This window comes from Argentina silus (genome assembly GCF_951799395.1).
Source record: "Argentina silus genome assembly, chromosome: 9".
NCBI classification, from domain to species: domain Eukaryota; kingdom Metazoa; phylum Chordata; class Actinopteri; order Argentiniformes; family Argentinidae; genus Argentina; species Argentina silus.
This window is the reverse complement of record NC_139663.1, coordinates 9423320-9437302: the sequence shown is the minus strand read 5'-3', so window position 1 is coordinate 9437302 and position 13983 is coordinate 9423320. Positions and strand designations below refer to the sequence as shown.

The following is a 13983-nucleotide window of genomic DNA, read 5'->3' as shown; positions in this document are numbered from 1 at the left end:
CAGTGTTACCACCACAGACATCTGCTCAAGCCTGCTTTTCCAACATGTTGTTATACACAGTATCTCTAAAGGAACAAATTAAACTCTAAAATATCCTCTTCATCTCTGTAAACCTTGAGCACAAAAACAAAACAAGTTGCTCTTGATACCTTTTCAATTGACAGTAACAGTTACCTAATATATTCAAATGAAAATGAAGAATTACAAAACAGCTTATTTGGTTACACTGACGAGCTGGACAGCAACATATTCATATTTAAATATCCTACCCAACAGATGTCAAAAGGAAAACTTGTGACAAAATCAAACAAGTGCTGGTAATCATGAGACAACGTGGAGAGGAACGTCTTGCTCATAGGACTTCTGTGCCCTGCAGGTTTTAGTGCTATGTTTACTTGGACCAAACAATGAACAGACTGAGTTTAGTAACCACTCTGATGGACAAAAATAACAGCGTCCAGAACTCTCCATAATGCACCTGAAACCCAGCTAAGTCCGGCTAAACAGTGAAAAAGAAAACAGAGTCTGTATCAAGATTTTGCTATGGGGACATGACAAACATCTATTTAAACCTTTAGCAGTGGCAGTGCTGTTGCAAATAGAGAGTGACTAAGCATACTTCAGGTATGATGTAGCTACCGTGTGCTGTAACCCCTCAACTCTGCAACATTAACAACTACTGCCCCCTGCCTGCTTTGTATGATCACTGCAGCCCATGTAACTTATTGTCTGGCCATGAAGTCATCCTCTCCTCCGCTCCCTTCATCATCATCATCATCACTTCCGCCTCCATTCATGGCACGGTCCACTCTAGCCAAGAGCTGTGGAAGGTTGATGGCAGCTGGGTCTTCTTCATCTTCTTCATCAGAATCACGCTTGGGGTGTAAGTGCCGTGCCTTTGCCACAAAGTCCTCAGCTGCATCCAGGTATATAAGACGATCCTGTGGAGGAAAAAAGGAGAGGGAGGGATAGAGAGAGGAAGAAGGGCAGAGGGAATGATACAAAGTGAATGAAGGAAGGGGGGGGGTGAGAGCAGTGTGAATACAACACCCTCTTTCATCCCTCCAGTGTATGGCTGCTCTCACCAGGATGAAGAGGTATCTCTCGGGCGGAGGCTCGCTGGTTCTGAAGATGGAGGTCTCAGAGTGGAGGGTTTGCAGTAGTGTGCGGGCAGCCGGGGCGTTACGCATGCGGTCATACGACGCACTAGCAGACACCGTCAGCAGGGACTCTGCCTCAGCCATGAACCCTGATCCAATGAGAGTTCACGGTTACTGGGATGGAACAGCCACCCTCTTTCTGAGGGCGCTTTCACACCTACCTCATTTAGTGCGGACGTAGCAAACTTTTTGCTCAGTTCGGATTGTTTGGACAAGTGTGAACACTCCATCTGAACTTGAGTGCGCACCATACAATCGGACCGTAGTTCGCCAAAAAAGGGTGGTCTCGGTCCCATTCCATTCGAACCGTGGTGCGGTGCTAGTGTGAACACAATTTGGCAAAGGTCCAGACCAATCACAGGAAATAAACTGTTTGTGGGTTAATGTTTGGCGGTTGTTGTTGATGTTAGCAAAAAGAGAATGCAGGTAGCAGACAGCTGTGAAACGAAAGCTAGCAAAAAGACCAAAGCTGTTAAAAAATTTGTTCACATGGAGTGAAGAAGAGGTCAAATGCCTCTTGGAAATATGGGCGGACGACTTCATTAAAAGATCAGCTCGAGAAAACACATACAAATTCTGATACATTCAACATGTTCAGTAACAAGTTAGGCGACAGGGGATTTCATCAAACCGGTGAGCAGTGCCATTTAAAGGTAAAAAAAACCACATACAAACTCAGGCAACAGTATATCAAGGTGCACGATGTCCGAAGGAGAAGTGGTAGCTCGGGGGATGAGAAGGACAAGTTCCCACCTGTCATCGGCTCCAGCTCCTACCCAACTATCTCCACTAATTCATACAGATAGTGGTGAGTTACTAAATTATTACATAGGCCTATGACCCTATGCCCCTTCATTTACGTAACAATATATATTTTTGTTCTGGCCTTTTTGTTTTTGTTGGGACTATGTGTTGTTTTGATAACCTTTGGACTGTGAAGTGTGGGATTTGATATAGTGTGCGATTTGTTTGTTAAATCTGGCCAATGAGTGAACGATCCTGCATCAGGACATGATTTTGTATAGAACTGTGGTGCGCTCGCAATTGGGCAATGTGAAACGAACCGGACTAAATAAAAAGAAAAAATACAATGTAACAACCAAACAAACTTTGAGTCGAACTATCTGTTATTGCTTTCCTACACTCTCTTTTTCATTCCATTTCCCTCTTTCTCACCTAGGTCCTCCAGGATCACCTTCCATCTGTCTCTGACCTCCCGGCGACTATCTCTCATGGCCTCAATGTTTACGCTCATACGCCGGTAGCCCTACAGAGGGAGAGAACGAGGATGCAGCATAAAACACAAAAACAATACATATGGTATTCAGCACAATGGCCACCACAGATATTATGTAGGTCAATCAACTAAAGCTAATAAGATATTGCATCACGTTCAACCAACAAACAAAGGAGAACCAGAAAAGGATAGTTCCTCACCTTGAAAGTAGTCTATGGGCCAGGAGAGCCTATGGGCCACTATGGACCTATGGACCAATGTAATCCATGCTTCAGAGTTGTTTAAATAGCCACTACTTGTTTAAATAGCCACTACTCGTGCTCAGGCTACAGCACATATAAGCCTGGAATAACAATGATTCAAACCTGGCCGTAGTTGGAGTGAATTTCCGGAATAAAGCATTTTTTGATTTCGGCGAATCACAAGACTGCAAGCACATGGCTCTGAATCAGAAATGTGTGGTGGGACTGGGATCAATCTGTGTTGTGGGAGATGATGCAAGGTAAAGCCAATGGCAATGTGACCGGCAGTTTCTCCCAGTCTTTCTATTGTGTAAACGAAGGTTTGACGCGTTGGTCCACCAGACCTTCCGAGCATTTGGATGGAAATGTTGAACTTTTTTTTTGTTCCCCAATCACTCCCGTTGTTTATTTTTTAGCAATGGCTAAAGTTATCTTAAGTAAGTAGTGGCTATTTAAGCAACTCTGAACCATAGATTACACTTTCTCCTGGCCAATAGACTACTTTCAAGGTAAGGAAACATCTGACTAGAAGGTGTAAAATAGTGAACTATCCCTTTAAAGAGGAACTACAAGAAGCAGTGGAAAACATTCTACACTTGGAGGACTGAGACAATGTAAGTATGAGTCCAATAGTACAGTGGAGCCCCTGCGGGTCTTGGCCCTGTTCTGGAGCAGATTGTACAGGATGCGGTCGTCGTCTCGTTCCGAGTGGCTGGGGTCTCCTGGCTCACTCCACAGGTTGGTCTCCTGGTCTCTCCTCTTTTTCGCCTCCCGGTCAAAGTACTCCAAAGTGTCGTGACTGTAAAACACAAACACGGATCAAGAAATCAGGTGACAAATTTGGCTGACTACTCCACAAGCTTTAATCAATACAGTTAACTACACACTGTGGGGATGTTTGTTGGTTGGTTCCAGGATGTGGTTTAACTTACAGTAGGGTGATTGTAGGAGGCATGTAATGACATTACAAGTGAATTAATTGTTCTGGAAAAGCATACGCATCACATGGGGATTCGTGACATTGCTGGGGTGCATGCAACTGCCGAGAGCTATTGTAAGGATGCATGTATGAAGTTGTGGGGTGTCATAGGGGCACATTACGTGAGTAAAGGCTGCTTCTCCTCTTCCTCATCTTCGCTACAGCAACAGCAGCAGCAGAACCGAGCACAGAACTTCTTAAAGGCAGAGCCCATCTCTGAGAGAGACAGAGATGTGAGACAAACAGATATTTGTTTGAGACACTATTCAAACAATACAGTTTCTAAAGCCTTATCCAGGTACAGACAGACAGACAGACAGACAGACAGACAGACAGACAGACAGACACACACACACACACACACACACACACACACACACACACACACACGTTTGAGGAATGGATGGGTTGGACTCCGCTTGGCCCAACACTCGATATCCACCGCTTTCGACCCACAGGTACCTACTTGTTCTGCTTAGAGCAGGTGAAGAGCTGCTATGAAATGAGATCCAGGACCTTCTGTTGTTTTTGCGAATTATTATCCACAGGATAGGAGAAAACGTCGTCACATACACAGAGATTACAAGCACAAATGAGCCAATGAATGAAGCCCACTTTTTTTCCCTCAGCCGGTATTCTTCTCCAACATTAGGAGGGTATGAAATTGGATGAAAAGGATCCCATTCATGAATAAACCATTGCACAGATATTCAAAAGTCAGAGGACATTTAAAATGGACTCATACAGTGGGCTGCCCTTTAGGTCTCTGTTATGAAGGTTACTGGTCCATAGGTTCCCAACCCCATCCGATATCCACTTTTGACAAGCTGATGCAAGATCCTGCTCTTGATCCAGATCAAGGAAAGGACCAGAGAAGCGAGGTCCAAAAATGTCTGGCCCTCCAAATCATGGGCCAAAGTCTTCCCTCGGACCAGAGAGGCTTAAAGAGAGGGTGGCCCAGGGAGAGTGCCTTCTCATCTGTTACATGAACTAAAGCAGTGAGGGGAGCAGTGAGTTTCGACACACACACACACACACGCACACACACACACACACACACACACACACACACACACACACACACACACACACACACACACACACGCACACACACACACCCCTGCAGACAGTCACAGCAAAGTCATGTGAGCTTAACAATCCTCTGCCCCCAGCAGCCATAGCTAGCTAGCCACTAACCAGGCTAATAACAGGCTTAACAGATCAAATTTGCTCATATCATATACAGTGCATTCGGAAAGTATTCAGACCCCTTCACTTTTTCCACATTTTGTTATGTTACAGCCTTATTCTAAAATGGATTCAATACATTTTTTCCTTATCAATCTACACACAATACCCCATAATGACAAAGCGAAAACAGGTTTTTAGAAATGTTTGCTCATTTATTAAAAATAGAAAACTGAAATATCACCTTTACATAAGTATTCAGACCCTTTGCTATGACACTCGAAATTGAGCTCAGGTACATCCTGTTTCCATTGATCATCCTTGAGATGTTTCTACGACTTGATTGGAGTCCACCTGTGGTAAATTAATGAAGTGGTCTGAATACTTTCCGAATGCACTGTATATTGGTGAGGCTCTCGTTCTAAACAAGTCGACCTCTTGTTTAGGTAACATTGCCGTAAACTGTATACTGTGACAGAATTTCTTATTTTTTTAGACAGTTCACCCGAGGTCATTCACATGGCAGCATTCTCCAAGCCCGGTAAATTTCCCAATTTGATGGAACACTAAGTGAGATGAAAAATACTATATAATACAAATACTATATCAGAGCCAATTACACACATAAGATAATAGGGTTAGGGTTAGACATTGGAGGACAATCATGTAACCTTAGTGATGATATGCTCTGGGAGAAATGAGAACTTCTATAAGAGGGTGACTTGCATGTGAGGCAGACTCTGGTCACAGGGTAATGATCATGACACAAACACCCCCAGGCTCAAGCATTGGAGTATATGAGAGAGAGAGTGTGTGTGGTTTGTGTGTAGAGGAGAGAGAGACTGAGAAATGGGGAGTTACGTCTTTTAACCTTTGCCGCATCAAATAAGTCATTTACAATCAACCACTTGTGACAACAGAGGCCTTCCTTCATATCTCCTGTGTCGGATACACAGTTCCATTAGATCAGGAGGGAATATCTTGAGTATTGCTTCTATTCTTGATCAGTTGATTTCCACATACACAGAGACCAATGTTTGACGCATCAACAACCAGGGTTTGTAGCCTGACTGTAGGTGGTGGTTTGGTGACTGCAGGGTTGAGGGGTTTGTCTTCACTGGGGTGGCTGAGAAGTAGGAGTGAGAGGTGGAGCCGGTGTTCATTCAATAAGTAACAAAGCACAACCACAACACATGACAGAGTAATCATTCAAACGTTTTATTAGAGATGAGTCTGGTTACGTCTTGATTAAAAAAAATACAAGGCATTATTCCGGTAAAATCTTTGATGATAATTTCTGGTTAACACATTTTTGTAAATGATCTGCAGTTAAGGATGAACATAATTCCAATAGTCATAAAAAGGAAAACAAACAAAATTGAAGTAAAACTAGTCAGCCTGGTTATACTCAGGCAAACAAGTTTTATTTTGCTAAAATAAATCCTAAAAGTAAAAGACAATGTGGACATACTTCTGTCACTGTGACAAAGGCACACAATCAACATTTTATTCTGCCCAGTTAGTTAAGGTCTGCTTAAGTACGTGACTCCCATACAGCAAAATCTATTCAAATTACATGTGATTTCCATAGGCAAATTCGGTTTTGGCATGGTATTTAAACTGGGAAGTTGGAGACCGTATATTCTGATAGTAACTTATTCTATTAACAAAAAAAAGTGACATTTTGATGCAGTATCTATACATATGTTTTTTCTATGACTAATTAACAGTTCCTAGTCATTTGGACATCTTATGCAGAAGTAGTAATTATGTATGCCCTTGTAAATAAGCCCCCAAAAAAGAACAAAGACCCTCTTATGCCTTTTTTAACAGGGCTGCTAGGCATGGGGGAGGAAAATGAGTTCTCGCAAAAATAGTGTTCAGTGATCTGATATCTGAGATTCAGCTCTCAATCAACATGCTCTGGACACAAGCTGATTAGAAAATTGGTATTTGTGAGGCAGCATGTTTTTACATTGAGGTGTATCCTTTTTTTCCACACAGAAAAGAGCACAGATCCAATTGAAGTCAATTTCATTGATCCTAAATACAGCATATACCATGATAACAAAACAAATAAAAAAACGCAGAATCATTATTTGTTTACTGCCATATTTCTACATCGGCAGTAAAGGCTTATTGCACCGGCTGCGATATATTCATCAGTAACACTTAATATCCACTATCAATGAGGGCCGTTGGCTTCCCTCCTGTTAAAAAGGCCACTTGAGGCTATATACTGGCACCAAGGAGTACAGTTTCAAAGTCCTGATGAGTCCATGGGCTACTGATGACAGATCGAAGGGTCAGGGAGAAGGGTCACCACAGCCATCCAGATTTATCTCCATTTCTGTTTCTCTCTCCATTTCTCAGAAGATCAGTGGTGTCCCCCTCTAGTGGCTGGAGGACTACAGTGCCACTACTGCTTCCCAGTCAATCACAGTGCAGTGATGGAGAAAGGAATAAGCTGTGTGTGTGTGTGTGTATTCATTTGCAACAAGTGTTTGTTGTTGTGGTTATGTGTAGCCGTTTTCTCTAGGCAGGCTTACCAGAGAACCACGGTTAAGACGGTGCAGAGGAACAAAACAGAAAAACAACAGCCAATCAATGGCTTACATAATGTGCAGTTGAATAAGGCTCAGAGACGGGGTGGCGATCCCACAGTCCAGTCATTGCATCAGTTCTCTTCCAGTGAGAGTGAAAGAAGAAAAAAATCCATGCAGTCAAACAGATGTCCAGCCTCAACAAGTCTCAATAAATACAGTCACACCTGAGTCAGACTGATTCAAGACAGTTAGACATGACTGACTGAAGAGATATGCAGCTGACATTCATATCACAGTGAGAGAAAAGGCAAAACAAGTACAACAGCAAAAACAAAAATGGTGTAACGTGTTAAAAAAAACAACATCGAACTCCATTGGAGAGAAAGAACATCTCCTCTCTGACAGCCTCAGTCTTCCTCACCTCCAATAGACTGAGCTCAGCTGTAGTGAAGGTGCAGACTCAGACACACCACTACCACATCCTTTACGCAGGGAAGTCCAGTCTAGTCTCTGTAAGTTTGATATCCCCAATCATCTCAATCAAACTGCTGTTTGGGTTTCCAAAAGCTGCAGTGACACCTCCAAACCTGCTATGGAGGGGGCGAGGGGGGGGGGGGTCTAGCGGACAGTTGACCGCAGTTCAGAGATGCGCTGGCGTAAATGCGCCATGAACTCAAACATGGTGGCAGCCAGACTCTGGTGGATGAGGTAGCGAGGCAGTCGTCCCTGAGGGAAAACAAGAAAAAAAAACATGGATGGTTAGGGTTGAAGGTTACACAATGCCAAACAACACCAAATACATCAAAGCGACACACAAACCACACAATCAATCTACCTCTTACCTTGAGGTCTGTATTAAGGACCCAGATAAAGGTGCAGACAGATGGGTTACTGCTGGACTTGAGGACCACAAATCCTCCTGGACCGTTCTCACCTCTGGGGGAAAGTAAAGGGATGATTTAGAAGAGGAAAGAGAGATGACAGAAGACTCAATAAAAGCCTAGCCCCTGCTGTTATTTGTGTCGTTATATGTTTTGTTGTTTTGGAGTACGGTGTCGGTTTTAGAGAGCTGATTAAGTGTGGACTGCCTTGACCGCGTGATTTTGGTCCATAAGATTGAGTTTCACGGTGGATACGGAGTGTTTTGCCCATCATCATCATCATCATCAGCCTCGTATCCTATTCATCAACAGACCAGTCGAATGCAGACCTATAATTCATACTGGTTTACTGCACATCACATGTTAGCACAGGAGGACTTTGTATTTGTATTGCAGTTGTATTTGTGTGTTTATTATCGATGATTTATTGGTGCTGTAATGGTGACACGGTGATCAGTGCTATACTTGTTTGTAGCCTACCATTCCACACAAGAAGTTCCCCCTGGGAAAAAGAAGTTATAACTAACTAACTAACTCCCTCCCATGGGAACCAAATACACTCATAACCCGTTCAGCTAATTAACCAAAATCAATGTTCAGCTGGATATTTCCATACTTTCATTCTAGTTTTCTGTAGATTATTTTTTTTATTTAAAAAAAAAAAAGAAGCCTGCAAGAGGCAAGGCCAGACCTGACGTAGCGACTGTGTGGAGGTTTAGAGTCATGGTTGGTTGCCATGCCAGCAGACACGTAGCAGTCACGTTTCCGTTCCACCCGCCGCACATTCACAAAGTCCCTGAGAGAGATGAAGACCATGGATTACTTCTCCGTTTTACTTTACTTGCGTCATGCTCTGGAGTAATCAATGCTACTGTTGAGCAGAGAAACAAAGCTGGCTGGCTACTCTCCTCATCTAGAACACGCTGTTTACCTAGCAGACACAACGCCCCCTGCTGCCCCGGCAGACACATCGTATGACACCAACGTGTTGTCATCTACTCTCTGGAGGATCTGAAGGGGAGAATGGAGAACGGTGTTGGCTATCGAAACGTCATACAGGCCATAACAATGTACATACACATCACATTATAGCTATGGCACATCCATCCACAAGTTAGACACATCCATTTTCTGAATCATAATAAACATATTCTTTTTTTCCATTCACTCCTAATGACTGTTTTAAGAGATGGAGGAGAATGAGTTGGAGGAGAAGGGAGGAGAGTGCGTCACCTGGCACGCAGAAATAGTTTTGTTCCACTGCACCATCTTCTCTGGCTGCAAGATGACCTCCTGGTACACCAACTCAGCTGCACACTGCATGAAGGCCTGGGAAAACAAAATGGTCAACTTCAAAACACAAACATGTGATCCACTATAGACTTAGATAATACTCAACTACATTGTTTCATCAGCCCGTCCACAAACAAAAACACATGGAAAATAGTGAAGACACACATGCATAGGCTACAAAGTGTTGCCAGGTAGGGTGTACCTTCAGAATGAAGGTCTTTCCATGGAAGGGGATCTCAAGAGTGTATACAGAATCCCCTATGTCCTGCCAGGGCAAAACAACAACTAACGTATCAGAATCGTGTTCACAACTACATACAGCTTTCTATAACCACGTTGTACTATCCCACAGACTGACACACAGCACACACACCAAACACACTCACATTGTTCTTCTCAAACTTCCAGTTCTCCTCCTGGACCAGAATCTGTTCCACGACAGCCATAGCCTCCCGGCCCAGTCGAACATACTCCTTCTCCTGGAGGGAGAGAGAGAGAGAGAGTCATTCCAACCAAAGCCACAGTTCAGAGACAGGACCATCGGTGGTTAGGTAGAGGGTGACCGTACTTGCACTGTGACTGCCCTGCGACCAAGACCCTCCTCATCCAGATCCTCATCCGAGCCTGTCAATCAAACAACACAGTAGCATGTAGCATCACAGTGGTATGTGACAACGCTGTACGAAGGCTAGAAAGACGATGTAGAGGTAGCAGAGGAGACACCTGAAGAAACAAATGAGGGTAGGATACATAGAAACAGACGTGATACCTGCCAGGGACTCTGGTGGTGAGTAGAACTGTCCGTCAGACACAGCCCGGGGGTAGATCATGGGAGCCCGCTCACATGCCGCATTCACAGCAGCTAGATAGGCTGAGAGGAAAAGAGGGAGCAAAGTGAGTAGAAAGATAACAGAAGACCCTACCCTGCTCTTTGTCCGTGTGTGTGTGTGTGTGTGTGTGTGTGTGTGTGTGTGTGTGTGTCTCACTCACCCCTCTCATCTTCAGCCTCCTGGGTGAGTACCTTGAAGTCCAGGAACCACGTCTCCAGCCACGCCACCACGAAGGAAGTGATGGGCAACACATAGCCAAAGGGATTCTGGGATAGCAGCTGTGGAAGCAATGACAAGTGGCCCGTCTGAGACAAATGGCAGGTGTGTGTGTGTGTGTGTGTGTGTGTGTGTTTCTATAAACAATACTACTTCTACCATTTCCAAGAGATGTTGCTGAACAGAGTTGCGACACATTTTTCTTTTGTACTTCCTTGTTAAAAAATATATCAGGCTTTTATCACAGTGCAAACACAGACAACTGAAGAAAGGCAGAGCTCAGATCATACATTGGCTTTTTAGGATACATGTAAATCCTCATAAAAGCTTGTCTGGATAGGCTAACAGTAAATTAATGTCCTAAATAGAGAAGCGAAAGTGAGAAGCTCAGAAACACTGTGTCTGGTAAGAGAGGGGGGGTTGGCAATCACATTGGAGAGGATGACTTTGGCGACGAGAAAGGAACTGGTCACTAGAGTGGTGATCTGTAAAACAATGGAGAGAAAAAAAAGGTGATGTGATTTCATAGCCAGGCCACTGTCTGTCCGTCCATATCCAAAGCAAGTCTGTCCCTGTTCCTGTCTGAGGGGGATCTCTCTTACCGCAATGACCCACCAGTGCCTCAGACGCAGAGCAGCATAGCCCAATTGCAGACACAGGAAACGGAACAATGCAAGAAGCTGTGGGGGGGGGGGGGGGAAGAAAAAAAGAAAGAAAGAAAAATCATGTGAGCTTGACATGTTGACTTGGCAATTTATTCTCCTTTCTGTCAAATAAAATAAGTCATGTGAAAAACCTTGACAGTTTGTTCGGTTCATTCAACTGTAAACTTTGTAAAACAAATCAAAACCAGAAAGCAGCACAATCATGTAGTGCTTTGAGCTGGGCTCTGTTGCCTTATATTGACAACCTTTGCATGACTCATCTATAGTATGAGTGAGGCGAACACAACAGATGTAGCAGAATACCGTGTGCTGATCTCCCTAGTGAGATATCATGATGCATGATTTAAATTGGTCAACAGAGACTGTACTAAGCGGAGGGGGGGCATCCAACATTTACAAATAACACTGTGCAAATCTCAACTGAGCTTGACAATTTGTTTGCACTCACAAAGATGTCAAAAAAGGAGGACTTGAAGTTGTAACGGATGACTTCATTCTCCAGGTTCTGCCAAATGGTATTTAAAATCTGCAGAGGGACAAAGCAGAGTGGAACAACATTCAAAGATGTGTAGACAGAGGCAATTTCATCATCAAATATTCAGACCAGACCAGACCAGAAGAACAGCAACTACTTTTCAGAACATGTTATTCATTTGGGAACTTTTGGAAGACAAAGGCACTTTTAGACTGCGGCACAAATACAAAACACACATTGTACGTAGGGTCCCATCAACAGGGGAGGATAGTGATGCTGAGAGAAAGGGTCAAAATAAACAGGTGGAGAGAATGCCCGATGAGACTTGAGAATGTGTGTGTTTGTGCGTACTTACGTTGAGTTCAATGATCCACAGGAGGGAGATAAAGAGGAGGTCAAAGGTGACAAAGAGGCAGAAGGTGCGACGAACATCTGAGATGACCTTCCGCTCTCCTGGGGGCACCACCAGGTAATGGGGGGAGGGGAGGGATCGTGTTGTTGAGTAGGACGCATTCAGTGAGGCGATGGCAGGAAGACTCCCCCCAAGCTCCCCATAGTCCACTCCGCCCGGCATTCCTACTGTGACAGGGTCACCTAGGACAGAGTAGGGAACGAGAATATGAGGGAGTGGTACGTAAATGAATTAGGAGTGCAAGGAAAATGGAGAACCGGCCAAACAAAGATTTTAGCAAGATATGGTGGCCGTGTAAAGAGCAGATGGGTATAAGAAGGTAAAGTAGGGGAACAGGCAAGACCAAGAATATCTCTCTAGTCCATGCTTGGCCAAGTTTGACCATTGGACTGTAGCTTTTGCAGTATTGACATTTACATTGTAGTTGAAATTAACACATCGTCTCTTTTATTTGTTCCCCTGCCGACTTCGGCCACCAACCGTATCTGCCATCAGTAGCCCACCCACGCCAAAAATATGTAATTGTCACCATGATACTGACTTTCAATAGCAGCCTTTATGCACCACTAAACAGCGTGGCTAAATTATACCTTTGGCCCAGGGAGAGGAAATAAAGACAGACATGTGCCTTGGAGCAAACTAATAAAGTCTGCCGAATAGTTTGTTGCCAAAAAACCTAGACAGGAATTTCTACATGATAACGTATATAATATAATAATAATAAAAATAATAATAAAAACACATGCAACACATGCCTATTTCGACGCCACCAAGCGTATAGTTTTCTATCTAGCCAGCAGAACTGGCATAGTTTAATATCAAAACAAAACCCTTCAACGCTAAGTTTTAGCTCTCTAGCTAGCTACCGGAGAGCTAACAACATTGCCCCGTAAAGAAGACTTATCAGCAGCTCATAGTACAACCGTGTAAACTCTGAAATAGGAATATATTACATTTACGTTCTGGCTTGCTAACAACTCTAACTAAGGTTTTCTACTTCTAAACTCACCTGATTTCAGTTCATCACCAAAACAAAACAGGAGCTCCAACAACTCTTCCGGGATGCGTTTCTCTTACCGGTTTCGACAGGAAACGGGTCACACATCATTAGAACGTGTATTTGTCAATTCAATCACATACAAATCAAAGTACAGTTTCCCAAAATGTTTTCAGTTTAGGGCATTTCTTGTTCTATAGTTCATATCAAATCATACTTAAAACATGTCTCAACACGACAGAAAAAAACAAGTCAAGAAGGGCCTCAGGTCCCTAGCTAGGTATAATGTATGTTTGTTGTTGGGATTGCAAACAGTAAGCTAAAGCTAACTGCCTCATTGGTTGAAGAGTTGTTCTGACTTCAAAGCACTCAAATGCATTCATGTTCTAGTTATAGACTACACTAAGAGAACCAGCTCGTTATCATCATTATCTCTACCCTTTGCCCTCCTGTTTCATTGTATGCTCTTCGTTCTGTTAGCTGATTGCATCAAAATGTACTCTGTCTTTGAAATTCCAACTTCATCCTTTAATCAGGGATGGGCAATTAGGTCCTGATTGGGGCCTAAAGGGGCTGAAATGTTAAGACCACTGAGTGTGAATCACACACACATACAGACACACACACACACACACACACACACACACACACACACACGTATATACATTAAGGTGAAAATGTCAATGTAAAAACGTTGTGATGTAAATGCAGTTTATTATGTCAACATGTAAATTAAATCATTGATCAATTAAAAAAGTATTTGAAAAAAGGTGAACATAGCTATACGACTACAGTTAAAAAGGTGAACATAGCTGTACGACTACAGTTAAAAAGGTGAACATAGCTGTACGACTACAGTTAA

General features: G+C 43.3%; 2 protein-coding genes across 2 annotated transcripts; both read right to left on the bottom strand.

The window, feature by feature from the left end:
* Positions 1–722: 722 nt before the first annotated feature.
* On the bottom strand, positions 723–3832 carry LOC310809291 (melanoregulin; the record flags this gene model as incomplete). The annotated part of the gene is made up of 5 exons (XM_083676486.1): positions 723–941; positions 1086–1249; positions 2337–2427; positions 3276–3438; positions 3741–3832. 5 exons carry the CDS (start codon positions 3830–3832, stop codon positions 723–725), a joined length of 729 nt encoding a protein of 242 aa, XP_083532612.1.
* Positions 3833–6000: 2168 nt separating this feature from the next.
* On the bottom strand, positions 6001–13189 carry stard3 (StAR related lipid transfer domain containing 3). Its single transcript, XM_083677945.1, has 15 exons — positions 13134–13189; positions 12068–12306; positions 11686–11763; positions 11175–11252; positions 11004–11057; positions 10517–10634; positions 10296–10397; positions 10095–10150; positions 9913–10005; positions 9729–9791; positions 9467–9562; positions 9165–9244; positions 8925–9029; positions 8195–8288; positions 6001–8078 (listed from the first exon to the last, which is right to left on the bottom strand). The coding sequence occupies exons 2-15, from the start codon at positions 12284–12286 to the stop codon at positions 7971–7973; spliced, it is 1344 nt and encodes a 447-aa protein (XP_083534071.1). The 5' UTR covers positions 12287–12306; positions 13134–13189; the 3' UTR covers positions 6001–7970.
* Positions 13190–13983: the final 794 nt, after the last annotated feature.

Excerpts from the sequence above, each read along its gene's own strand:
- stard3 (XM_083677945.1), bottom strand. The coding sequence starts at position 12,286 with ATGCCGGGCGGAGTGGACTATGGGGAGCTTGGGGGGAGTCTTCCTGCC. Across the intron at positions 11,764-12,067 it reads TGTGGATCATTGAACTCAAC|ATTTTAAATACCATTTGGCA; the intron begins GTAAGTACGCAC and ends GTCCCTCTGCAG. Across the intron at positions 8,289-8,924 it reads CCACACAGTCGCTACGTCAG|AGGTGAGAACGGTCCAGGAG; the intron begins GTCTGGCCTTGC and ends ACTTTCCCCCAG.